The sequence below is a fragment of the Oncorhynchus mykiss genome, chromosome 7 (genome assembly GCF_057628025.1).
Source record: "Oncorhynchus mykiss isolate SJ-2025 chromosome 7, ASM5762802v1, whole genome shotgun sequence".
In the NCBI taxonomy this organism is placed as follows: domain Eukaryota; kingdom Metazoa; phylum Chordata; class Actinopteri; order Salmoniformes; family Salmonidae; genus Oncorhynchus; species Oncorhynchus mykiss.
In genome coordinates, this window is record NC_143028.1 from 57,915,921 (window position 1) to 57,941,246 (window position 25,326).

Here is a 25,326-nt window from a genome sequence, read left to right on the forward strand (position 1 = left end):
GAAAGGGGTAATCTCAATCACTGCACGCTCACGTGGTCGAAATTCACTAAGGGCAGCAAAATAACCATTATAGCTGACATTTGCATGGCCTCATAATAATAATAACCATAATAATAGTAATAATAATAACATTAATAATCATTATTATTATAATCAAAAACCCGTACCTGTAAGTTATTTACTATGCATTGCATTGCGCGAGTACTATACGGTACAAGAGTTTGTATTATGATTATATCATCCAGAGACTAAAGCAAAACATTTTAAGATACCTGATATTGATTTTTATAATACTCATGCGGTGTTGGAAAACCAATCGTTTGAACCTTCTATATTTTACCTAAGTGAACCACTCCTACACATGTAAGTGTTCCAAATTGATATATGACAATATCTACTTTCAATCACGTGTCTTGGGGCGACTTAGACGGATAGCACGTCATCTCGCCTTCCCAAATGTTCTCCTTCTGCAGTTCGAATCCAAAACATCTATCTATAGTGCAAGAGAACGGGGAGAAAGATGTTTAACTCGGTTAATCTGGGAAACTTCTGCTCACAGACGCGAAAAGACAGGACTTCCGAGTTCGGAGACAGAGCGAGCTGTGCGTCCAACCTTTACCTCCCCAGCTGCACATATTACGTCCCCGAATTTTCTGCTGTCTCTTCGTTCCTGCCACAGGCCCCATCTCGGCAAATCACCTACCCGTACTCCACGAACCTCTCCCAAGTGCAACCGGTTCGGGACGTTTCTTACGGTTTGGACCCCTCAACTAAGTGGCACCATAGAGGGAACTATGCGTCCTGCTACTCTGGGGAGGAACTGGTACATAGAGACTGCCTTCCGCCATCGTCCACCATGACAGACATGCTGATGAAAAACGAAAGTGTATACAGTCATCACCATCATCACCACAACCACCCAAGCTCCAACCACCTATCCACGGGCTTTTATTCGGGTGTGGGGAAAAACCACGTTCTACCGCAGGGCTTTGATCGCTTTTTCGAAAGCACACACAATGGGACCGAAAACAGCTCGACAGAGAACTGTGCCCAGAACGGCGAATCCAGTAAGCTGGATTCGGCGTCTCAGCCGCCTGCCGCCCTCCTCCATAGCGCCACAGGCCCTGAGAAAGACCCAGAGGATGAAGAGGAAAACGTTAATTCTGGTTCTTGTGCTTCTTCATCGGGCAAGAAAGACGACAGCGCCAACAAAACAAGCCACTTGAGTAGGTACCGAAGCTGTAAAAAAAGGTTAAAGGACTAGCCCGGTATTTTTGTCGGTCAGATTTTATGTGGAGTTTTATAAGCATTCAACGGATTTTATTATAACCTACAAAGCTCTTTCTTCCAACAAGAAAACATTTTACGATGGGAAAGCGCTTTGAAAAAAACGATACGTTACACACAGGCAGCAGGCAGCAGCTCTCCCAGTCTGTGAAATGTTAATAGCCCGCTATTGTGACAAACGGTAACTTTGGTCATGAACTTGCGCTGGGCGATGTTTCACCAAGTTGTCGAGGGTAAAAAGCAATTGAGCAGAACACTGCTTTTGGGTGTCCTTTGATTTCCCCCCCCTTCTCAGCAGCCTCCTGTAAAATGCAGAAATGCTACTGTGTTGCTACTCTGGACAGGTTGCTTTACGCATTAACAGCAGCTAGCATATTTGTTCGATCGAGATTGCATGTAAAAAATAATAGCCAAATAATAGTTGTGATAATCATATTGTTTTGTTTCTTTGGGACCTATGCTCTTCTCAAAACGGGCATATGTATTGGTAACCGTGCAAGTAGGCTAGCCCAGTATTTTAGTTTTTAGGGTAATCAATTATTTAAAACTTCCAAGCGTTGAGATCTTACTCTAGGCTATTCTGTAAATCACCAACAAACTCGTTCGGTTTTGTTATAGTCCATGTAGAATATGATAAACCAATAAGCAAATAGCCTAGATATAATTCACTCATATTAATTTGAGACTAATAAACAGTGGCTCCCAGTCCGTAGGCCCAAGCGCCCCCATAGAGGCATGGAAGAATTTGTTTCTAGCCTATAATTATATCCCACCTATTTGATTGGCAGTAATGCTATCTAGGTATCCAGTGTTCATTCGCTATAGATGATCGCATTATGATATGAAAGGAAGGTTAATTTTTTCCATGATAGCCATATATTCCCATTTATTATGGCAGTGTTGAGTGGGGAATGTAAGGCAGGTAGTGAGGTGATGAAGTGCAATGTCTTTGTCGTTTCGTGAATAGCGTTACAAAACTCGTCAAGAGATTTTATAGAGATGGTTGATTATCGTTGTATGTTACAAGAGGATGGCACTGGGGGCCATGGATTTAAGGATACAGAGAAAGAAATGAATGTGCAGGCTTGAGGGTAGGCTACGTGTTTAGGACACTTGCATTTTATCAAACTTAACATACCTACGTTCTGAATCCCCATACGTTTCAGCGTGTATCGTAATGCTTGTTTTATTTGAAAAAACACTCGACCTTACATTCTCCTGATGATTTGTTTTATATTGCTCTAAGGTACACCACGCACCAGGAAGAAGAGGTGTCCTTACACGAAGTTCCAGATTCGGGAACTGGAAAGAGAGTTCTTCTTTAATGTTTATATCAACAAGGAGAAACGGTTGCAGCTCTCCAGAATGCTAAACCTCACTGACCGTCAAGTCAAAATCTGGTTCCAGAACCGCCGAATGAAAGAAAAGAAATTAAGCCGAGATCGGCTGCAGTATTTTTCTGGAAATCCCTTATTGTGAACTAAACTCTAAACTGGTAGCTTTGGTGAGAAATAATCATCAATATTATAATCTCTAAAACTGAATTGCCTTTGGAGGACAAGGCCGGACTCGACTGGCCAAAAACAAGTGTTAGGTCATTCATGGAAACGCTGAGACTGGAAAGAAAATAAGTTATCAATATGTTTTACGTTTCCTTGTTTTGTTGAACCAATAACATGAACCAGCATAAAACAAGACATTAGAGAAATGTATCTCTGACAATAGCAGAGCAATGAAGGTAAACTATTCCATTTTTTTCCAATGAAAGATTTATATTTACCGTTTGTCACATTCGGCCAAACATTTGAAACATTGTAATGGCAAGTACAACATCAGTATTTATTTTTGTTTGATTATATCCTATTTCGATTCACTTGTGAAATTCTGTCTTCCCAGTGACATTTCTCTCTTTATCTCTGTATTACATCATTATCCTTTCTTTGTGAAAATGATTTTGCTACAAACTGAACCGACTTGAGGACAGCCGCACAGACACTTCTTCATAGATATGCAGATATATAAACATTTTTGCAGCAACCAAGAACTTCGACACGAATCATCGGTCCCAAATGAATCTCCTTTGACTATATGACTGTGTATATATTTCATTTGTTTATAAAATGTTATCACTTAACCTAATTATTATATTTTCAAGAATTCTGAAAATAACTTAGCTCTAGGGCTACAAGCTCTTTGACTAGCGAGCTTTTTGTTGATTGCTTTCCATTTACATGTAATGCAGTATTAAGATATGACATTGCATAAGCCTATATGCATCAAGTGAAAGAATGTAACATAAAAATAAACGAATATATGTATATTATTATTTTTACTGGGTCTAGGTCTGTATTTCAACGATCAACTACCAAGAACGTAATATTATACTTTGTGCATTCATGCAGAATGCTTGGTCTTTTGCAGAATCAGTTGGGCTAGTCCTCAATGCTTGTAGAAGATCATTGCAAGTTACGTTCTACTTGACTTCTTAAGTAGGCCCTTAATAGCACAGTATACAAATAAAACGCTGTGAAACCCTATACATGTCCCTGACAAGTCGTTGAGATTTCATGTTAAGATTCATGGAAAATAAGTATAGGCTCTTTCTCAGAACTCAACTAGGTAGGCTAATTGATACAAATCAAAAATCATTGTCTACACACAAATCAATAGGCTAAAACTAGGTAAAATGTCAGATTAAAATATTAGGAGTGCTTGTAACATTGTTAAACTATTTGTCATGAACATGAGGGTGCTACATTTGTCTTAATTGCCCACTTCTCTTATTTTCACGGAAAACTCTGTAAATAATTAGAGGTGCTATAATGTTGAATTTGTTTTCGTCCATGTATGACCTATAGGCTATATGTAAAGTAAACACAGTTGCGTGTGCGTGCATGTGTGCGCGTGTTAGTGATGTTGTTGAGTGAATGTGTCAATGAGCTGGCCTGGTCTAGACACTGTCATAAAGACAGGGGCACTAAATAGCTACTTTTCTCTTAATTACACCGTCTGCCCAGTGGAGAGATTCCTTCCATCGTAAATAGAGAGGTCGAGTAGGCTGGCTATAGGTGGCCGTTTACGTAAAAACATATAAACATCCTATTTGAAACATGTCTGATTTAGATAACATCCCGAGCGCACTATCTTCACGTCATCCACTAGGCCTATATCTTTATCCATTTGCGCTTGGGACAACAAAACGAGGACAACTTGGATATCCGTTTCCGGAGAGAAAAAAACTCAAGTTTATCGACCATTTGGTATAGGCCTTTACCTCACCACTGATGTCCTGCGGCTGTGACATGTTTTTTACTCTGTGGCTGCCGACGCATTTACGCATAGACTATATCTAATGTTATTCACACCGATGCGCAACAATTTACAGATATGGAGGACTTTGAACGTTTAGGTGTATTTTGATGTATTGCGAGAAAGCAAGAGATATTGTCTTTGAACTTTCGTGAAGTCAAGGCCATCACCTTTAACCCTACGCAATAAAGTTGAATCCGAGACTGGCTTTGCTCTCGAAAATGCGGGTACCAACTGGTGAGCCAGCCAATGAGGGTTGCAAACGAAAGAGTGTCGGGGGGAATGGGGGATGGGGTTTGAAGGGGGATGTTTAGAGAACCTACCATTGACCTCTTGAAAACTGACCACATAATGGGCTAATGTTTTTTTTTTCAACCTGTTATGAATGTGTTAGATTTTTGAAAAACAATTTGGCATGTTTTGTTTGCTATTATGTAATATCTGTTTAATTTTAGGTATTTGTGAACCCAAAATAAGCAAAACAGTTAGTCTGTATTGGATACGCTTTATATGCATGATCATACTGTTATAATTCATTTGCTGTAAGCTAATTGAAATGGAAAAGCAGCCCCAATTTGACATCTGGAGTGCAGCAATTTGACATCCTCAAGCAATTGAATAGTGTAACATGTATTTTGTTAAAACCAGATTGAGGTCTAAGTGTATAACACTGTCCAACACTCCAAATAACCTAAACGTTTTGCATTTTCCATATCATGTGGCCTCATATGGGCTACTTCAAAAGTCTCATACATACAGGATGAAATAATAGTTAGATATAGGCCTACATATACTGAGTGTACAAAATATTAGGAATAGCCTCTATTTCCATGACATAGACTGACCATGTGATTCCAGGTGAAAGTTATGATCCCTTATTGTTGTCACTTGTTAAATCCACTAGAATCAGTGTAGATGAAGGGAAGAATGATTTTTAAGCCTTGAGACAATTGAGACATCAAATCAATCAAATGTATTTATAAAGCCTTTCTTACGTCAGCTGATGTCACAAAGTGCTGTACATAAACCCAGCCTAAAACCCCAAACAGCATGCAATGCAGGTGTAGAAGCACCGTGGCTAGGAAAAACTCCCTAGAAAGGCCAGAACCTAGGAAGAAACCTAGAGACGAACCAGGCTATGAGGGGTAGCCAGTCCTCTTCTGGTTGTGCCAGGTGGAGATTATAACAGAACATGGCCAAGATGTTCAAATGTTCATAGATGACCAGCTGGGTCAAATAATAAGAATCACAGTGGTTGTAGAGGGCGCAATGGGTCAGCACCTTAGGAATAAATGTCAGTTGGCTTTTCATAGTCGATCATTCAGAGTATCTCTACCACTCCTGCAGTCTCTAGAGAGTTGAAAACAACAGGTCTGGGACAGGTAGCACATCCGATGAACAAGTCAGGGTTCCATAGCCGCAGGCAGAACAGTTGAAACTGGAGCAGCAGCAAGACCAGGTGGATTGGGGACATGGTCCTAGGGCTCAGGTCCTACAAAACAGAAAGAAAGAAAGAAAGAAAGAAAGAAAGAAAGAAAGAAAGAAAGAAAGAACGAAAGAAAGAAAGAAAGAAAGAAGAAAAGAAAGAAAGAAAAAAGAGAGAGAGAGAATTAGAGAGCATACTTAAATTCACACAGGAACCCTGATAAGACAGGATAAATTCTCCAGATATAACAGACTGACACTAGCCCCCCAACACATAAACTATTGCAGCATAAACTATTGCAGACATGGATTGTGTATGTGTGCCATTCAGAGGGTGAATGGTTAAGACAACAAATTTAAGTGTCTTTGAGTCGGGTATGGTAGTATGTGTCAGGCGCATTGGCTTGAGTGTATCAATAATTGGAACAGGTGGGTTGTTGACGCTCAACAGTGTTCGGTGTGTATCAAGAATGGTCCCCACAAAGGACAGACATCCAGCCAACTTGACACAACTGTGGGAAGCATTGGAGTCAACATGGGGCAGCACCTCTGTGTAATGCTTTCCACACCTTGTAGAGTCTATGCCCTGACAAATTGAGGCTGTTCTGAGGGCTAACGTGTGTGCAACTCAATATTAGGTAGGTACTCCTAATGTTTTCTACACTCAGTGTATTTCAAATATGCCTTTTCCATTTAGTTCCAAATACAAAATGGATTGGCTGATGACCAAACATATAATTTTGGCTTATAGCTCAAGTAACCCCCCCCTCAAACTAATTTAGCATAATATGCCTACCGGGTGATAAAATACATATGGCTGAGGGAAGAGGAGTAGGTTCTGGATCAATGATGGCGATCAAGACTCTCACACTACTGCTCTCACACCCCGCTGAGGGACCTTGGGCCTGAACTGGAGTTTTTCACAACTCAGGGTCCCTCTCACGGCATCAGATTGCCTGCTCTTCTTGGCTCTCGCCTCTCCCTCATTTTACTCTTGTGTGCATGTGCCTATGAGACCAGCGGCCTCTGGAGTGTGTCTGGTGGTGTCCAACGTCACTCAAAGGTGTGTCAGATCTCTGTTTACAATATTGACATAATCAATACATGCTCTCCTAATGGACCTCTTGACATTATTAATCGGGTAGGAGTTGTGGCTGTGGTAGAATCAAATAAATCCAGACCCCCACACAAATCCAGGGCCCCACAAAAAACTGCGTTTTATTTGGTGTTACGTCAATTTTGTTATGACCACGAGGCGACGCTTCCGCACCAGATAGACAATTGTTGAACAAGGCCCTAATGGTACGATTGAGAAGAGAACCACAGGGAGGAGAAAGAAGAATAGCTACTTTGATTATAGCCTACATTGCTTGTAAGCTACAGGCACAACTGCGATACCAGCGTGCTCTTTTGAAGGCTTTGTTAGTATGGGTCTTAAAAAATAATATTTAGCCTATAAGCTAGCTAGGCTTATGGTATGAAGGCATGCAATTGGACGAGAGGATGCAGTGATGAACATCTTTAGGAAATCAAGGTCAGGTTTCCAAAAAGCAATTGTTTGTGCGTAAAGGTCTTTCTGGTGTATGGTGTGCATAATGGTGGGTGGGTGACAGAGAGATAGACTGTGTGTGTGAGTGCGCATTATTTCAGAGAACGAGATTTCGCTTAACCCAGCAAGACGATGACAAGCCTATGTGCAGTTTGGTAAATTGTTTAAGATTTTTTACGACTTTTTTTAACGATTTTTTACGATGTTCAAATGTAATATTATGCTGACTTATCTTGTGGGCCTATCTATATCACACACGATTTATAATTTGATTTAAGGCAGAGAACCTGCGTCGAGCGTAAATGTTCCATTCGTATTTTGCAATTGAAGCCAAATTGCAAAATAGCTCGACGTTGTTTCAAATGTAATATTATTTTACTGTTACGGCATGAAGGCGGACTCCATTTTAGTGTGTGTTGTGGAGGATTAGCTGCGTGTTACACCATCAAGGATTTAGGTTTTTATTTTACTAGGCAAGTCAGTTAAGAACAAATTCTTATTTTCAATGAAGGCCTAGTGGGTTAACTGCCTGTTCAGGGGTAGAACGGCAGATTTGTACCTTGTCAGCTCGGTGGTTTGAATTTGCAACCTTCCGGTTACTAGTCCAACGCTCTAACCACTAGGCTACCCTGCCGCCCGTTTTCGGGAATGATTTTGACTCTTATATTGTTACGTTATGCTTCGAGAAAAGTAATTCACATTCCCTTCAAGAAAAGTACCGTGAAGCATGAAATAGTAATATGTAGCCTAAAACACATATATAATTAGCCCGTATAGTAGTCTAATCATATTAAGCTAAAATGAATTACTAATATAGGAATGTGAATGTGAAAAATAAGAACATGGATATAAATAATAATAGTCCGTTTAATGTTGGCAACGGGTGTTTAACCATTAAAACGTTTCCATTGATGCAACTTCTTATCAGTAAGATTGCAATTTTCAGAAAATGTGCATGCTATTTTTCAATTCAGACTGGTATTTTATGTGCTCGTGTTTATATTCTAACTTGTAAACTTTCTATGCAGGTCTAGACCAGGGCCCGTTCAGCGTACCCGCGCAGGTAAGCTATCTGTGTGCATGGGTGTGCATATGTTAAGGTCGTTCACCCTGGGGTATTGGAATGTCACAGGATTTGAGCACGAGTGTGTGTTTTGTGTAATAAGATTCTATATTTTAAGGCTTTGGGGTGTAGTGAGTCGGCAGTAAGGTGACCACACCTGGCTCATACCTTCTTCTTTAAGCAATGTTTTTTCAGATGTGTTGAATTCCATCGCGATACCCAATAAAACCAATAGATTTAGAAATATTTTAAGGCTACTTTATTAATCGAAAACCCTTTATAGAAAGCCCAGATGTTCATATTTTTTGCCTTCTGAAAACATCTGACTGATCCGATGTTTTTCTACGGATCTTATTTATGAAATATACACTTATATTATGTTATAGTGCTATTAATATGTTATACAAATTATGAAATCATGGTAATCATGGTACGTTTCATATACAAATTAAGATAGTTGCACATTCTGTCCTCCAAATAATAAAATGGGTATAAAACACTAACATTTCAGCACACTGTGCCTACTTCAAGGCTTTTTGGAATTATAACGCTGATTTTACTGAAAGCTGACGGGTCTATTCATTTATTTAATTATACAAGAGCCAACAAGCAATCACAATGCCTTGGATCAGTTCTGTCTAAACACACCCTTATAAAAAATATTTGTTTTGTTCCTAATGATATAGGCCTACTAACAATATCTTGTTGATATTCACAAATGTGTGGAAGACGGGTAGACCAGGTGCTACGGACAACACTCAGTCACATAACTTATCTTGCTCCTCACCGTCAGCCCATCCTCTTTAAACACGTCATTGATATCAAGTAGGCCTATGCTCCAGAAATGGGCTACATACCCTTTTTTGTGATCTTAAGAACCAACCTCTGAATGTAATCCAGTTCCTGCCATGTATTAAACTCACATAGCCTCTAAGCCAACTCACCACACTGAACGAGGCGGGGTCTCTTAACAATCCTTTTTAAGATTGTAAATGAAGCCTCTGTGCCCTATAGGCAGGCCAGCTATAGGCCTAGCTGTTTTGTTTTATTTCATACAAACATAAGGACGCGATATTATCAATTGTAACATGGACAGCCACATCACCATTTTGTATTGCTTTGAAATCAAGCTCATTCTCAAAGGGCTGAATTCTTATTTTAGAAATGGCCAAGTACGGGATGTTTCGCACAAATCATGTAAGCTATTGATATAAATGGGCGATTTAAGATGCGTGCAGATATAGCCTAGCCCTACCGTTATAGGATTCGGCCAGCATAGCCTACATTCACTTTCTATCCCCCTGATCCGTGTTTACATCGTTAGGCTACACCATAACATGCTGTGAAAAGGCTGGATCATTGTCAGTGACCTCCCCGTCGGCGCCATTGAGGGCAAAAGTCGCAGCAAAACAAACCAGTTTTTCAATAATTCTTAGATGGTAGGCTATAGTTCACTAATTTGTGGATTACATTTATTTTGAATTGCAAGGCTCTCTGTCAGATTATGACAGCGACACGTTAACTGAGAAGTTAGATCAAATATAGGCTTATATGCATATCTGTTATTCCAGTAAAGGAGAATGTAATGTTATGTTGTATTTTCTAAATCACCATGGATTATGTAGGCTAGGTCAACAGGAAGATAACTTAACTAAGTAAAATATGATCGATTCGGATGCACATCTAGTATAGTTCACCATATATAATAATGCATGCCACTAGCAAACTACATTTTGTTTCTGTAAGTGATCTTTGCGGGAATTAAACCCACGATCATAGCATTTCTAGCAGTGTGTTCTGTAGGCTACTTACTGAGTCACACAACACAATTAACACTTACATGATTGAATCCAATGATTAAGGATCAGCGAAGAAAACTCAACATTCAATTGTCACTATATTATTATTTTCTCTTCTGTAGGTTTTCTCATGCTATGGGGAAACAGATGACTCTCTATGAAATTGCCTCTCAAACAATTTGTTTTACCAATATATTGGCATAGAAGCCTCAAACAAGTAATGGCAGTAAGTTTTACAAGAAAATAGATGGAAATAGATGAACCATGATAAAATGGGTGTATTTAAAGCAACAAGGCCCGATGGGGTGTGGTATATGGCCAATATACCATGGCAAAGGGCTGTTCTTATGCAGGATGCAACGCAGAGTGCCTGGACACAGCCCGTAGATGTGGTATATTGTCCATATCCCACAAACCCCCGAGGTGCCTTATTGCTATTATAAACTGATTACCAACTTAATTAGAGCTGTAAAAATAAATGTGTTGGCATACCTGTGGTATACGGTCTGATATACCACGTCTGTCAGCCAATCAGCATTCAGGGCTCGAACCACCCAGTTTATAATTAAACTGTATAATGAACATTACGTTGGTAGCCAGTTTCTAATAGCAATAGGGAACCTTGGGGGGGTTGTTGCCAATTTACCACGGCATCCAGGCACTCCGCATTGCGTTGTGCGTAAGAACAGCCCTTAAACTTAGTATATTGGCCATATACCACACCCCCTCGAGCCTTATTGCTTAATTACATCATGGCATTGATGAAAAATCTTTCTGATTGGCTTGAAGAGCATTCTAGAGAGCTCTTTATTTCCTTGTAAAGCACGGTATATCAGTTAAATGGTTATAGTTCATTCTTACATGTTCTATTCAGCTGCTTTTGAAAGCTAAAGTCGAATTGAAAACATTTTCTGGTATTGAATTCGATTTTCATAATAGCAAGCTAGGGCGGATAGTAAACTTGCTAGCTGCTTCAGTGGATGTTGACCACATTTCTACCTGTAAACAGTGCTTGAAGTGGGCAGGCGCTCACTGAAGCTGAGTACAGGCACCTCGAGGTGTCTACTGCTTGAGCTCCTGTTTCTCTTATAGAATCTTAGCTCAAAAGTATTGTGGAGCTCCCGCCCCTTAATATAAACAGTACCGGTACCCAAAATGAGTACTGGAACCTATTTCAGTCCAAGTCAAGCACTGCTTGAAAATGAACACATTTCTAGTGGCAAATGTGTTAAATTATAGCCATTATAGCCAAATTATAGCATCTGGAAAATGTTGAAACTCCGTGGAAGGTGAGTTTAATTCCCGTAGCGCATCGTGGAACACACCTTCCACGTCGTTCATTATTTTCCAGAGAACGCAGTTGATTTTCCTTTACATAATTAAATAATATCATTATGCAAATGTTTGCATCACTATTATAGCCACTATTGTAGCCTATAGCCTATATGTGGTTCAACTATATTGATCTATGATTAATGCAAGAAAATGGACAGTAAAATGATTTTTTTTTAAACATAAACAATTAAATGGTTTAAATAATTGTAATTAAAAAAAAGGAAAACAAAAGGGGTAGTAGCCTTTTGCTTACTTTTGAATTACTTGTCAGACAACGACTGTCTAAGTGTATAAAAACAAATGTAAAGGTTTGCACACAAAAAAAAGGACAGGCTTTTGATAACAGGTATAGTATAGTAATGAGTAATGAGAGAAATTCTCTAAAACACATTCATTACCTTTTGGCTATCGATAATAGTGTTTATAAACCTGACATCCCTGATACACTTTCTCATTCCACTCCTTTCTTTCTCACTCTGGCACAGCCTATAAACAAAGCTACTGCGTTCGTCAATTGTATTGTTCTTTCTCTTTTATTATACCCTACTATTATATGCCATTTATAGAACTCTATGAAAGAGACCTTAAGTTCTGCCATGTCCAGTTTTAACGAACTATAAGAAATATAAACAACAGATAATGTTTCGTTATTAGCTTTAGAAAACATAGTCATAATAAGATCAAATCATACAACTACTGGGCAGTTGATGTTTCAAGAATCATTGTCAAAACGTTTGTTTTTGCTCTTGATGCATTTAAATGAAATAAATAGCATGAAATAACAATAATCTTATTTGTTGGAGTGCATACCCTCTACACAAGAATCAAAGACAGCACTTATCATGATGTAATGTCAGCCTACATGTTGTGCAATTTACATAACATATCTTCTTTAGGTTTATCCTCTTCTTTTTTGCCAGCTCCTTGCTCACTTTTGTTTTCTAGAACACATATTTCAATAGAACACTATTTTAATTAGTCTCTACTACTGTATGTTCAGGAACTTGCGTCTGTACCCTATCTGTATCTGTCCTGCTAGATGGCGCCCTTACTCTGTCATAGAGCTAAAAACTCAACAACTTGACCCTGGTGTCGTCATGGCAGTCTGGTGCATCAAGGCCACTTTCAAACACCTATTGGTCTGAAAGTCACGTGGCATGGTACGTCCATAATTATGTTGATGAAGTTTTTTGATGCTCCACGTCCCCGACTCGAATATGTCAGCTTCCTACCCGACTATAATCCTTTACGAGGGCTCTGAACAGTGGTATCAACATAAGAAAGATAACAATACAATGGAATTTCCAAATAGAATCCCAGCTTCTAAATTCCATGTGGAATTGTTGGTAGGAGGATTCTCTGTGTGCAGAGATAAGGGCTATTTTGGCAGTTCCGGGATGTAGGTTCTTAGAGGTTTCGACCGAGTATGACTGTTCGACGGTGAGAAATGATGGAATCGCGTCTTCGTCTCTTTCCAAAGGACCAGGTGCGCCATCTCTGACAAAGATGGCTCTCACCACTTACCATCACCAACATTACCTAACGCAGCTAAATTGGCTGAAGATAAAAATGCATCCCAGGTAACACAGCCTGTTATCCGACCACTGTTTCCATGTTCTTTCCCATCACAAAGTGTGACGGAGGACTCAATGTGCTTCCTATATAGCGGGGATCCAAACTGACGCACGGAGACTGTTTGTCCTTGTTCCTACAAGAGGATGGCTGACAGACGCCATCACAGTCAAATGCACGAACATTCTCGTCCGGAATCGCCTACAGCCAGTCAACCGTACCCGAGAAAGGAGAATGTGCATGGCTTCGGCCTATATAGTATCTTCTCTGTGGTCGAAACTGGGACAGAGAATCCAGAATCATTTAACTACACCTGCGAAACCAATCAGGAGGCGTATCTGGCAGACAGTAAACTTGAGGAAAATTACAGCTCAACGAAACAACTGTCTGAGAAAGAGATTGTCCTCAAAACGGACGGAAGCACAGACAATGAGGTTAAAGGTAACACACACACGGATTATATCACATAAATAAGCATTATCATTCCACGCTGATGAAGTAGACATTTCCCCTGAAGTGAGTAGCCTACGCCATACACTTCCCTCCCTATGTAACAGTACAAATTTAGACCGTCCCCTCGCCCATACCCGGGCGCGAACTAGGGACCTTCTGCACACATCAACAGTCACCCTCGAAGCATCGTTACCCATCGCTCCACAAAAGCCGCGGCCCTTGCAGAGCAAGGGGAACTACTACTTCAAGGTCTCAGAGCAAGTGACGTCACTGATTGAAACGCTATTTAGCGCCCACGCTAACTAAGCTAGCCGTTTCACATCCGTTACACCTACGCCATCTTTATAATTATAGAATCTCCGTTCCTTATCTCTTTCCTAAACATCTCCAAATTACATTCACACAATACCGGTTAACGCACAGGCCTGCTTGTAGGCTACTTTTCGTTGTTTATTTCACTGGACTACGAGGGTGATCTGGAAAGGTAGACTGCGTATGCTCTTGACATAGCCCATATTTGCCAGTGCCAATTTTCTCGGAGGAACATAATCCGTCAACCATTGAACTACATTTTTGATTTTGAGAAATGAAATTGCACACTGCACAGCCTCAGATACTTTGCAGTTGAGATGGAGCTCATTCATTCTTATTTTGAGAAGGTTTAACAAATGAGATTTGTTATGTCTAATTGGTGGTCATGATAATAATAATAATCCGATTGGATAGACCTACTATAGTCCCGATGTCTCGCTTGAATTTTTTATAATAAAGTAATAGGCTACTAGTAAAATGGGAGGCCTATCCAAATGAATACATAGTAATTATATAGTTACGGCAATTAATAAAATAAAGCATCATTCACGTTGTTATGTGCTTCTAATGTAGCCTGGTTTATATCTCATTGGATTTAAACAGATGATGCTAGTTTCCGAGACACAGATTCCTAGACTAAAAAGCATGTTAAATGGAGACTCACTGTTTAAGCTGTATTTAATCTGTACCCGGGAAACCGAGCCGAGAAGACATAGCCTACAGACAAACTGCGCAGACAAAAAAAAAAAAAGAAAAAAAAGAAGGCTTTTGCTTATAAAAGTTTCCTGGAAGGTGAAGGGTAACGGAATGGGTGTTTGTATGATTGCTTATGTTTTTGCAGCTTGTTCGCTTTCGAAACAAAATGTTGTCGGTAAATACTTTTTCGAAGTATAAAACAACAAATCTAAAACACATACAACCTCAAGTTATGACGTTTTCCTTAGTAAGTTCAGGAAAGACAAATAGTTATAAAAACAATTGTAGGACCAACTGGTGAACTTTAGGCTGATGGGGATTCGTTTATTATTATTATTAGGACTATTATTATTATTATCATTATTTATGTATTCTTCTTAGGCCTGGTATTGAGCATATGTGAACACGGCATTTGCATCCGAAATTCACGCCAATGCTTACACAATTAATGCTTTAATTATTTAACTCTTTATTTATTTAAACCCGGCAGATATGAGGCTTCTATTTCCATGTAATTAAAAACAACGTATGATTTAGGGCGAAATATTAAAAGTTGCTTCAGTCCCTAATTTCTCTCTTCCTTAAATCTGACAAATTCGTTACAATAGGCCCTACTAATAACTTGCTATTAAAATATAAGACTTTTATCCCACATTCTAAAACAGTAATTCATCAGTAAATCACTGAAAAATGATCAAAACACTGCGCCGTTGAATACTAGCCTTTATGATTTCCGGATTGTTTCCCCATGTGAACAGTGTGATTAGCTGTATTATTCGTGCCCGCTGCACCATGTAGGCCTAATCAAGACAGAAACTCCTCCGGACTCCTTTATGGATAGACTCGACTATACACCCCGGACATCGTCCGTGGTATCCATCCCTCTTACCAAGACCTGTATTGCGGCATTAACTAATATCTACATTTAATGTATATCTTATGCTATTTATGAGGGGATTGAAAGATCATAATGTAATTCTTATCGCCAAAAAATACACAAGTTACTCATATGAATTAACAATGCATTTTTATTAGCCTATTTGCCTGATGAGATCAACTCACATTTTTCGTAGACTCTGTGTTTCTATATAGTTAATTGTTTCAATTGGCCTTGATTGAGCGTAGGCTTCTCCAGATACGCAAATAATGCAGCATTAGTTAAGCTATATTCTCTAAGAAGAGGTAATTTATCATCTCACTAAAGACTATGGTTAGGCTATACCTCCGTGCATTAAGGCATCATAGACAACGACATGTTATGACCTTTATATAACCTTGAAAGAAAACAATTGGAGTTAAAATTATATATTAGCATCGATTAGCAACTCCATTAAGCTATGGGCCTACAGTGCAAAGTGAAATTCTACTATAGGCCTACAGTGCAAAGTGCAATTCTACTATAGGTCTACAGTGCTGATTTCCTGCTATTCTACACATTTTGCAGAGGCTGAGAGAACATTTTGAAAATGTAAAGCTAGTTTCCTGTTATTCTACACATTTGCCATGAGACTGTGAGAACATTTTGCACTTTTACAGCTAATTTCCTATAATTTGGGGGGCTACCTCCAGGGGGCCCCAACCCTAAAAGCTGCGAAGGTGTGTTACATATGCCAGTGATTATTATGTTCTATCACAAATTAGGATACGTTTAGGCTATAAACGAATAATTATGTTAATTCAACTAATTCCTTTTTTTACAGGGGACACCAGATTGGAGAATTGCATTGGAAACTGGATCATAGCTAAAAGTGGACGGAAAAAGCGTTGTCCTTACACCAAACATCAGACTCTGGAACTGGAAAAATAGTTATTGTTCAACATGTATCTGACGCGAGAGCGCCGCCTGGAGATGAACAAGAGTATTGACTTATCTGACAGACGCATGAAAGTCAAGAAATTCCGCAGGGAGATTCGAGTGAGAGCGCTAACCTCTGCTTATGACTACACCTTATTTGAAGAGAAACTTCACAAAAACTACACTTAGGCTACACATTAGCTAGCAGACTAAACTCCACTCCATTGTTAATGAAGTTTGCTACACATAGGCAAACAAGGTCCAGCTTTGCACACGCTACAAGCATGCAGGAGAAATCATCTAGAGCAGGTTATAAATTGAGTTCATGCATGGTTTTGTCAAACGTTTCAGTTTTTAGGACTTGACAGTGAAATGCTATGAACCTCTCCAGATGCACATTGTTTTAAAACGCTGGACATGAATTATTTAGAAAAATGTCTTAAAGTGACAGTAGTGCGTTTGAATTGTTTTCCATACACTTTTGATGAATTTTGATGTATTTACTTGGTCTCTGACTTTCTTTCGTTTATGTTGTTTTGTTTTTTGTTGTTTTTTGTTCATCTGAACTTGATGTCCTGTGCATTACAGCATCATAAAGTCAATGCTCTTCCAAATAATTATCGCAAACAGTATGTCTGGACGTTTTGTAAAGATATAAAATAAGCCTATACAAAAATAAATAAAATGTGTATGGAGCATAATTTCCCCTTGCTGTCCTTCTCCTTCGTTTCCTTTGAGAAAGAGAGGTGAGAGAGAAGGGGCGCAATAGTGGGAGTTTTAATGTGAGTGGAAAGACCGACCATATAGTGGTGATTTAAATAGCCAGGTGACCACAATAATTCAAGGTCATAAAATAGTAACGTCATGATGGTCGGAGTACAGCGCTAGAGGTGGTTTTTATGATCTGCAAGTATAATGTGCACCGCAGCAGTAAAGATGCGTTTAAAGGTGAGAAGAAGGAGGTCTATACCCACGGAGCCGGGGTAAAATGGGGTTGGTTAAACGGGCGCACGCCACTTCTTTCACCAGATGAGGGAAATGTGACCTTCTCCAACGGATGATGGAGCAAATGATGGAGCAAAAAGAGACCGGGTGATAACTTTAATGGAATGGATATGATGGAACAGAGTCAGAAACTACACGACTGCAGGAGCATGGCAACGGATCCCCGCATGCAACCTGCGTTGAAGGTAGGACTAGCCGCTGGCATTTCCCTTCTTTGCTTTGGACTAGATCTCTGTTCATTTGTCATATTTGCATCAGGCAGCATATTCATTTCCATAACACCGAAGGTATCTCGTGTTTTTCTGTTGCTGTATTTTAACCTCATGCAGACATTCCAGATCCGACCAGTGATGGTTGTGGGGGTTTTCTATGTTGATGAGTGGCTCGAGATTTGCAAGTGGATTTTGGATTACGATGTGTGCTGTGACAGTTTTGTTCAATTTACCTCTGCCTTGGATGGACAACGATGTTTTGTCATAGAATGAACAGACGACTGTGAACCTGAATGTGTTCATGGAGCATGCTATCCTATCAACAAAACATAGAATATTACAAAGAATCTTACAAAATGTGATCACTCCTTGCTGGACATGCATTCAAGTCGTGGACATCATAATATTAGGCCTATCTTTCTATTTTCAAATATGACTAAAATGCGAAACGATATCAAGCATATCAAAGGAGTCATTAGTCCAGTATCCTATTGTCGAAGTTTAACTGGTAGGCTCTAATTTATGATAATGGAAACGCAGCATAGCCTAGGATTGTTAGTCCTTGTCTACATATGCAGCATTTTTGTTATTATTTTATTTTCTATAGATTTTTTCCCCCATCGGTATATAGAAAAACATTTGACTATGAGATACGTTTGATATTGTCTCTAATCCTCAATGGATTGACCTTTCACGTTCAGCTGTTGCGTGGTTTAGGTAGTTTCATGTTGTTGGGATTGACTTCCTGGCTCGGCAACAAGAAACTGCCTTGATTACGTCAGTTAGCCTTCATCAAGGGCGTCCATTTCTGCAAGATTACACACTCGGCTCAGGAGTCGCCGCAAATGGCATCAATATCCACGACGAGCCCATTTTTCTTAGCTCTTTGGCTTTATGTGGTGGACACTAAAAGGTCTATTGCTGCAGTGGGAGAATTTGGGTTGTAAACATCACGGGGTAAAAAATCCTTTTCAACTTTGTGTTGTTGCGCAGAGACTTTAGAGGTCTAACCTTGTAAACGGGATTATTGACCGGAGGTATTTTAGGGATTTACTCAGCATTCCAAGAGAGTCTCCAGGTGCCATGGGACATCTGCCAAGTAGTAAAAATCCCAGTCTCATCTCTGGACTCATGCTTTTGTTGTAATATACATATTTTATTATATTACTTGTATGATCACTGAAATATAATCAAAGAACATCGAAATGACCATTTGAGATTATAATGGTTTGTTTTAGGCCTATATTGTTCGTCATTATGGTGGCTCGCTTTCTCTTTTGCACTTTATCTCGGCTCAAATATAGCCTACACAAAATGTTGAAATTTTACATGGATTGCAATATAAACCATTTTGAAACATTACATTCAGTCGACATCACAAAACAGTATACCGAGTTTAGCTACCTATCTTCGTTGAATATGCCAGTAAATTGAGGAGAAGCTAGAAAACAATATGACTCATTGGAATATTATTAGGCCTTAACTTAATCCGCCGTGTATGGTGGCCATCTCCGATGTCAAATATTTTTTAGCAAATGTATAGTCTACAAATTTTAACCCTCGTAAGAGAATGTATAGGCCTAGGCAATACTGCTGTCGTAATATGAATGCCTTTACGACCAGAGCTTTTATCAATCGTTTCCAGTCAGTAAGGCCTTTAAGTGGTCTTTAAATGTGTTTACGAGTTCGCAATGTTACTCCAGTCCACTCCACGAAATTAACGTCTGTAATAAACAGCATTCTTCCAATCCGACTACTCTTAATTTTTAATCCCAAGGTATGTTATGCCCTCTATTGCTAGCAACATTTTATTTAACTAGGCAAGTCAGTTAAGAACAAATTCTTATATTACAATGACGGCCTTCCCCGGTCAAACCATCCCCTAACCCAGACGACGCTAGGTAACTGTGCGCCACCCTATGGGACTCCCGATCACGGCCAGTTGTGATTCAGCTGGGATCAAACCAGGGTCTGTAGTGACGCCTCTGGCACTGAGATACAGTTTCTTCGACGAAATAAGTCAGTTAATACAATGATGGCCTACCCCGGCCAAACCCTAACGACTTTGGGCCAATTGTGCCCCGCCCTATGGGACTCCCAATAACGGTCGGTTGTAATACAGCCTGGAATCGAACCAGGGTCTGTAGTGACGCCTGGGATGCAGTGCCTTAGACCGCAGCACCACTCGGGAGCCACTTTTTCTTATTTTTACGTCCATTCTCACACACGTAAATCACTTTCAAGATTAATTTTAAAACCACCTGCTTGCACACACTGAGCTGTCAGTCTCTTAGCTAATTTGTATTCATGTTCTTAATGTTATTATTAATGGAATATATGTTTTTTATTGGCAATAACAAGAGTATTGATGATGTTATAAACATAAACAGCATTTTTTCAATTCTCTTACACCGATAAAGGTTTTGTGGGCGGAAACTTCTATATTTTTTTAGTTTAAAAAAACCCATTAACTTTTAATTATCTAATGAACGATAGTCCCGCCTATCTTTGCAAATAGGCAGGAACCTAGGAAGAAACCTAGAGAGGAACCAGGATCTGAGGGGTGGCCAGTCTTGCTGTGCCGGGTGGAGATTATAACAGTACATGGCCATTTAAGACCAGTATGTTTTTTTATGTTTTCAGTAACGTTTTCAAATGGCTAATGTTTTTTTTATTCATTAGGACCATTATTCAGTGATCAGTCAGTGTAGCCTATACTTTACAGCTTAGCTGAAATACAAGTAGGCCTATACCTCACATTAGCCTACTGCTGGCAGTGATGATGTCACCTTAAACTAGGCCTACTAGGCAAATGAGCTTAGATTGCCTAAACTTGGATTGACTAAATAATAAAGCCAATATAGCTGTAACATTGAATAGAAGTCAAGGCCTCATGTTTACATGTCTTGCACTAGACTGTGGAACAGTGATGTCACCGGAGTTGACCAACGTTGCATGCAGTGTGGCTGTGTGTCATTTCCATTTTCTTAGCAACCGCATGGTGCTCAAATGCGCTTGAAGTGGGTGATTAATCAAAGTAAAGCCTCCTATGTATTTTAAGTATATTGTTGTTATGTAAGTCATAAAAAACGTTGTAAAAAATAAATACAAAAATATCTTAATGGAATCAATCAGTTGCAACTGGTCTACATTGTGCGTGTGTGTGCGTGTCTCTGCGTGTCTGTGCGTGTCTGTGTGTGTCTGTGTGTGTCTGTGTGTGTCTGTGTGTGTCTGTGTGTGTTGGTTCAATTGGATCTTCCCAATATTATGTCAGGGTTGTTTATGTCAATTTAATTTCAGATCCAGATATTTTATTTATTAAATCAACTGAAATGTTAAATATCCATCCCTGACACGTATATTTTAGAGGATCTAGGATCTTTTATAATGTGAGTTGTTTGAAATGGAGTTAACACCTATTTTGATTTATTTCAAGAAATTACAATGGAAACAAATGGTCAATCATCATTGTTTATTTGTTCAGTTTAAAGGTAAAACAAAGAAAAAAAGCCGGCATGGAAATGTGACAACAATCATTTGAAGGCTTACAATGATGTAGATTCGTCCAAAACTAGAATATGGATGATGTTATATGAGTGCAAAACAAGTCCTACACCGTTACAACTCAATAAAGCCGTAACTAGAACACGGTACCCAAATCTCTCCAAATACGCCCAGGAGCAGAACGTGTAAATGTGGGATAGGCCTATGTACAAACATCTGTAATTCTATATCCTAAGTAGCATTCTCAAATTGTACACACATGTTGATTGGCCAATTTAGAGAACATACAATTATAAAGGTTGAATCATGATCATGTTTATATGTAAACTACTGTACACTTACCAATGAGATGGTAATCACGCTGATTCCTAAGAAAGATTGTTCGATTTGGCTGTACCGAAATTAGAGATGGAATTTATGGATTTCTACGGAAGTGCTTTGCTATAGTTGGCTCTAAAATAACAAAACAAAAAAACGATATAGAAAAGGATTGCCACTACAATAGAAACAACTAATCAAAGAGAATGGAAAGATAAGCATGCAAAAAAACGTATAATGTATCCTGTATACTTTGGCCTAGTTTGAAGTTGTAATGTGTAACGTCAATGTGTAACCAAATTAGTAGACACAAAAACATACAGGTCGCAGTCTGGGATATATTTTCATAATTTTGTTGCATATTGCTGATGCAGAGGAACGTATGGATAATTTTCAGTATATATTTGTTTACCACCTATTTATAATTTGACAAGTATATGTTTATAGAATATCTGAAATATCCCTACCACCAAGATCATGAGATAATGAATATCATGATAATATAGTCAAAGCTTAGGCCTATAGGAAATGCAAATAGCCTAGTATACTTTTACGCATGACATATAGATTTTGCGCACACGAATAGTAGCACAATTCAAAACCAACGCTCATGTAAAATGTTTGGCTTTGAAATACATTCTTGTTTATCTATAAATTAACAGTTAATCTAGATATTTTGATGTTGTAAAAATAAATTCTCAAAACGAGCAATTTAATTATCGATAATAATATAAAATTGAATATAGGTCTATCAAAAGTTGCATTTTGATTGACTATGGACGGTCGCATTGAGAATACTTTTGAGATGATCTCATTCATAAAAATATACGTAGTAATTTCTTGTCTGTGTTAGTGGTTGGTTGTGTAGGCATACTGGATGTCTGCTGGCATTAATATTGGTTCTCAGACGCCAGCAAAAGATAGCAAGAAAAACGATTATCAAGGCTATACAACAGACAAACCCTATCGCCTCTTGTTATAAACATTTCCATACTTATCCATTTGCAGATAAAGTCATGGGCACCCCATTCCGTGACCTATATATTCGAGCCCATGTATACGTGCAATTTGGATAAGAATCTAAACCAAATTCTAATGTGTAGGCAGGCCTACATGTTATTGTGATTGATAGGTTCACCAAATTAACATAGCCTACAGCCTAGACCTACTTTTTCCAACGTTTTGTGTTTTACATACCAGTTAACATCGCTTTTTGATGTTCAGCATGGCACAAGGCTACATCATTTCCAACAAATTATATTTTAATAACATGGATCTTAGGCTGATCATTTAACAAAGGAGTTTGATTCAGTTTTGGATTGGAGAAGGCGCAACAAGCAGTCTATTTGTTTTCTCAACAACAGGCAGAGTCATGTACCTAGTCTGTAGTTGTTAAATGTATTGAATCGATTAATCGAAGTAGCTTAATTCAGTCAGACATCTTTTCCATTACGTTTCAAAAGACAGCATTGTAAAATCTTAAAATATAGGTGTTATTGCATTTTTTGTATATTGCATTTGTGAATAGAAAGTGATTTGAGCCTTGGCACCCTATTCTCAGCGAAAAGAGAAAAACGCAGGTTGAAGTGTTGTGGCAAAGGGCTTAACCTAGACTGAACGACAGAGGCTGCGTCGAGACAGGCAGCCGAATTCTGATATTTCCCACGAATTGGTATTTTTATCAATCAGATCAGCTCTGAAAAAGATGTGATGTTATATATAGGCTATACTTATCCCAATGGATCATCATGTTACTAACTTTCCAGATTTAGGCTACCCATACCAAACATTTCTTAAAAGAGATAATGTGGCTATTGTAGGTTTATTATTTTGGTAAGATTATTTAATTTACTCTTGTAAATTGTTTTTGTGCTTGTTTTTTATATGAGACGATTTTACGAGTTTCCCTGATGACCACAATTGAAAGTTTGAGGTTGGGAGATGGATAGAGCATGCACAGATTTGTGGGGAGGTTGTTCTTCTAAGCTCACATGTTGTTTTAAGGTGGTCATACTATGGATCATTTCGCTATTTGATTTTAGGACACCTGTAGGTATCCCCAAAAATATAAAAACATTATTTGATAAAATATTTAATTTGTGCTTTACTACTATAGCCCATATAAACGCATTGAATAACACATAAATAAATGGGAAAACAGCCAGGAAAAAAAAAATCATAAGGAATGAGCTCAGGAAATATTTTCATTTTTTGTACACATATGTAACCCTTTTTTTGTTGACGCAAAACTACCTCCATAATTCCATTCAGTTTTTAAACCAGTACATGGTTACCGTCAGACGAGTCCCGGGAGAGTTTTTGGGGGTCGTAGAGCAACACAGACCAGACAGACCAGACAGACAGATCATGTTCGTGTTCATAGTGGGGTCGCATTAGTTTGTAACCCAAATGGTTCAGACGCTACAGAGAGAAGTTGGCATGCTTTTTAAAAATATATTTAACTAGGCAAGTTAGTTAAGAACACATTCTTTATTTACAATGATGGCCAACCCAGGCCAAACCCTAACCTGGACAGAGCTGGGTCAATTGTGAGCTGCACTATTGAACTCCTAATCACGTCTGATTGTGATATAGCCTGGAATCGAACCAGGGTCTGTAGTGAAGCCTCTAGCACTGAGATGCAGTGCCTAACACCATACCCAGACCGGACGCGCACTTGCGCCATCGTGCGCCATCGTGCGCAAGTGGATTTTGTCCCCACACACCAAACACGATCACGACAGCAGGTTGAAATATCAAAACAAACTCTGAACCAATTATACTAATTTGGGGACAGGTCGAAAAGCATTAAACATTTATGGCAGTTGCTAGCTAATTTGTCATCTTTAGCTAACTTGCATTTGCTAGCTAATTTGCCCTGGGATATAAATGTTGAGTTGTTATTTTACCTGAAATGCAGAAGGTCCACTACTCCAACAATTAATCCACACACAAAACGGTCAACGAAATCGTTTCTAGTCATCTCTCCTCCTTCCAGGCTTTTTCTTGTTTGGACTTTATATGGCGATTGGTATCTAACTTTCATAGTATTATCACAACGACCACAACATCAGTTCATCTTTCAATCACGCACGTGGGTATAACCAATGAGGAGATGGCACATGGGGTATCTGCTTCTGTTAACCAATGAGGAGATGGGAGAGGCAGGACTAGCATCCATTCAGCGTCACAAATATAACTGACTTCTATTTTAGTGCTTGGCAACGCAGGCGCTCCATGGCAGTGTGGGTACAATGATTGAATAACATGTATGTCTACATTTATTTTGCAACGCCAGTGGTGTGGTCAGCATGTTAGACCTGCTGCGCCACTCGGGAGCCATGTGTTCTCAGTCCGACTTCAGACAAACGCCATTGTGTTCCTGAGAGTCTCATAATATTAGTTTTTAGGCTGGTTCAGAGTCTCCAGGCCGATTTTCAGGATGTCTCCTGGTCTGACAAACAGTGCTGTAGCTCTGACACTTTTCCACTGCAGATGCGGAAGGCCAACATAAGCGGGACCAAAAAAAACATATACTGTATCTCTAGCTTAAACGATTATGTTAATTAGTTTGACGCGCGGGTGCATCAATAGACTCTTAAGGATTTGTGCACACCAGATAGGCCGCAATATTACCACTTAAATCCAAACTAAACTGGGTTTACTCCACATGGCAGTTTGTCATATTATTA

General features: G+C 39.1%; 1 protein-coding gene, 1 long non-coding RNA gene and 1 pseudogene across 3 annotated transcripts; 2 read left to right on the forward strand and 1 right to left on the reverse strand.

The window, feature by feature from the left end:
* The first annotated feature begins 424 nt into the window (after positions 1-424).
* Positions 425-3,610, forward strand: LOC110528202 (homeobox protein Hox-C11a-like). The gene is made up of 2 exons (XM_021610060.3): positions 425-1,226; positions 2,534-3,610. Exons 1-2 carry the CDS (start codon positions 521-523, stop codon positions 2,764-2,766), a joined length of 939 nt encoding a protein of 312 aa, XP_021465735.3. The 5' UTR covers positions 425-520; the 3' UTR covers positions 2,767-3,610.
* Positions 3,611-5,085: 1,475 nt separating this feature from the next.
* On the reverse strand, positions 5,086-24,726 carry LOC149982613 (uncharacterized). Its single transcript, XR_016497345.1, has 2 exons — positions 24,544-24,726; positions 5,086-6,088 (listed from the first exon to the last, which is right to left on the reverse strand). It is a non-coding gene; the product is annotated as an uncharacterized LOC149982613 (long non-coding RNA).
* LOC110528201 (homeobox protein Hox-C10-like) lies at positions 13,026-17,296 on the forward strand (annotated as a pseudogene). Its single transcript, XR_016497344.1, has 2 exons — positions 13,026-13,780; positions 16,501-17,296. The product of XR_016497344.1 is annotated as a homeobox protein Hox-C10-like (transcript).
* Positions 24,727-25,326: the final 600 nt, after the last annotated feature.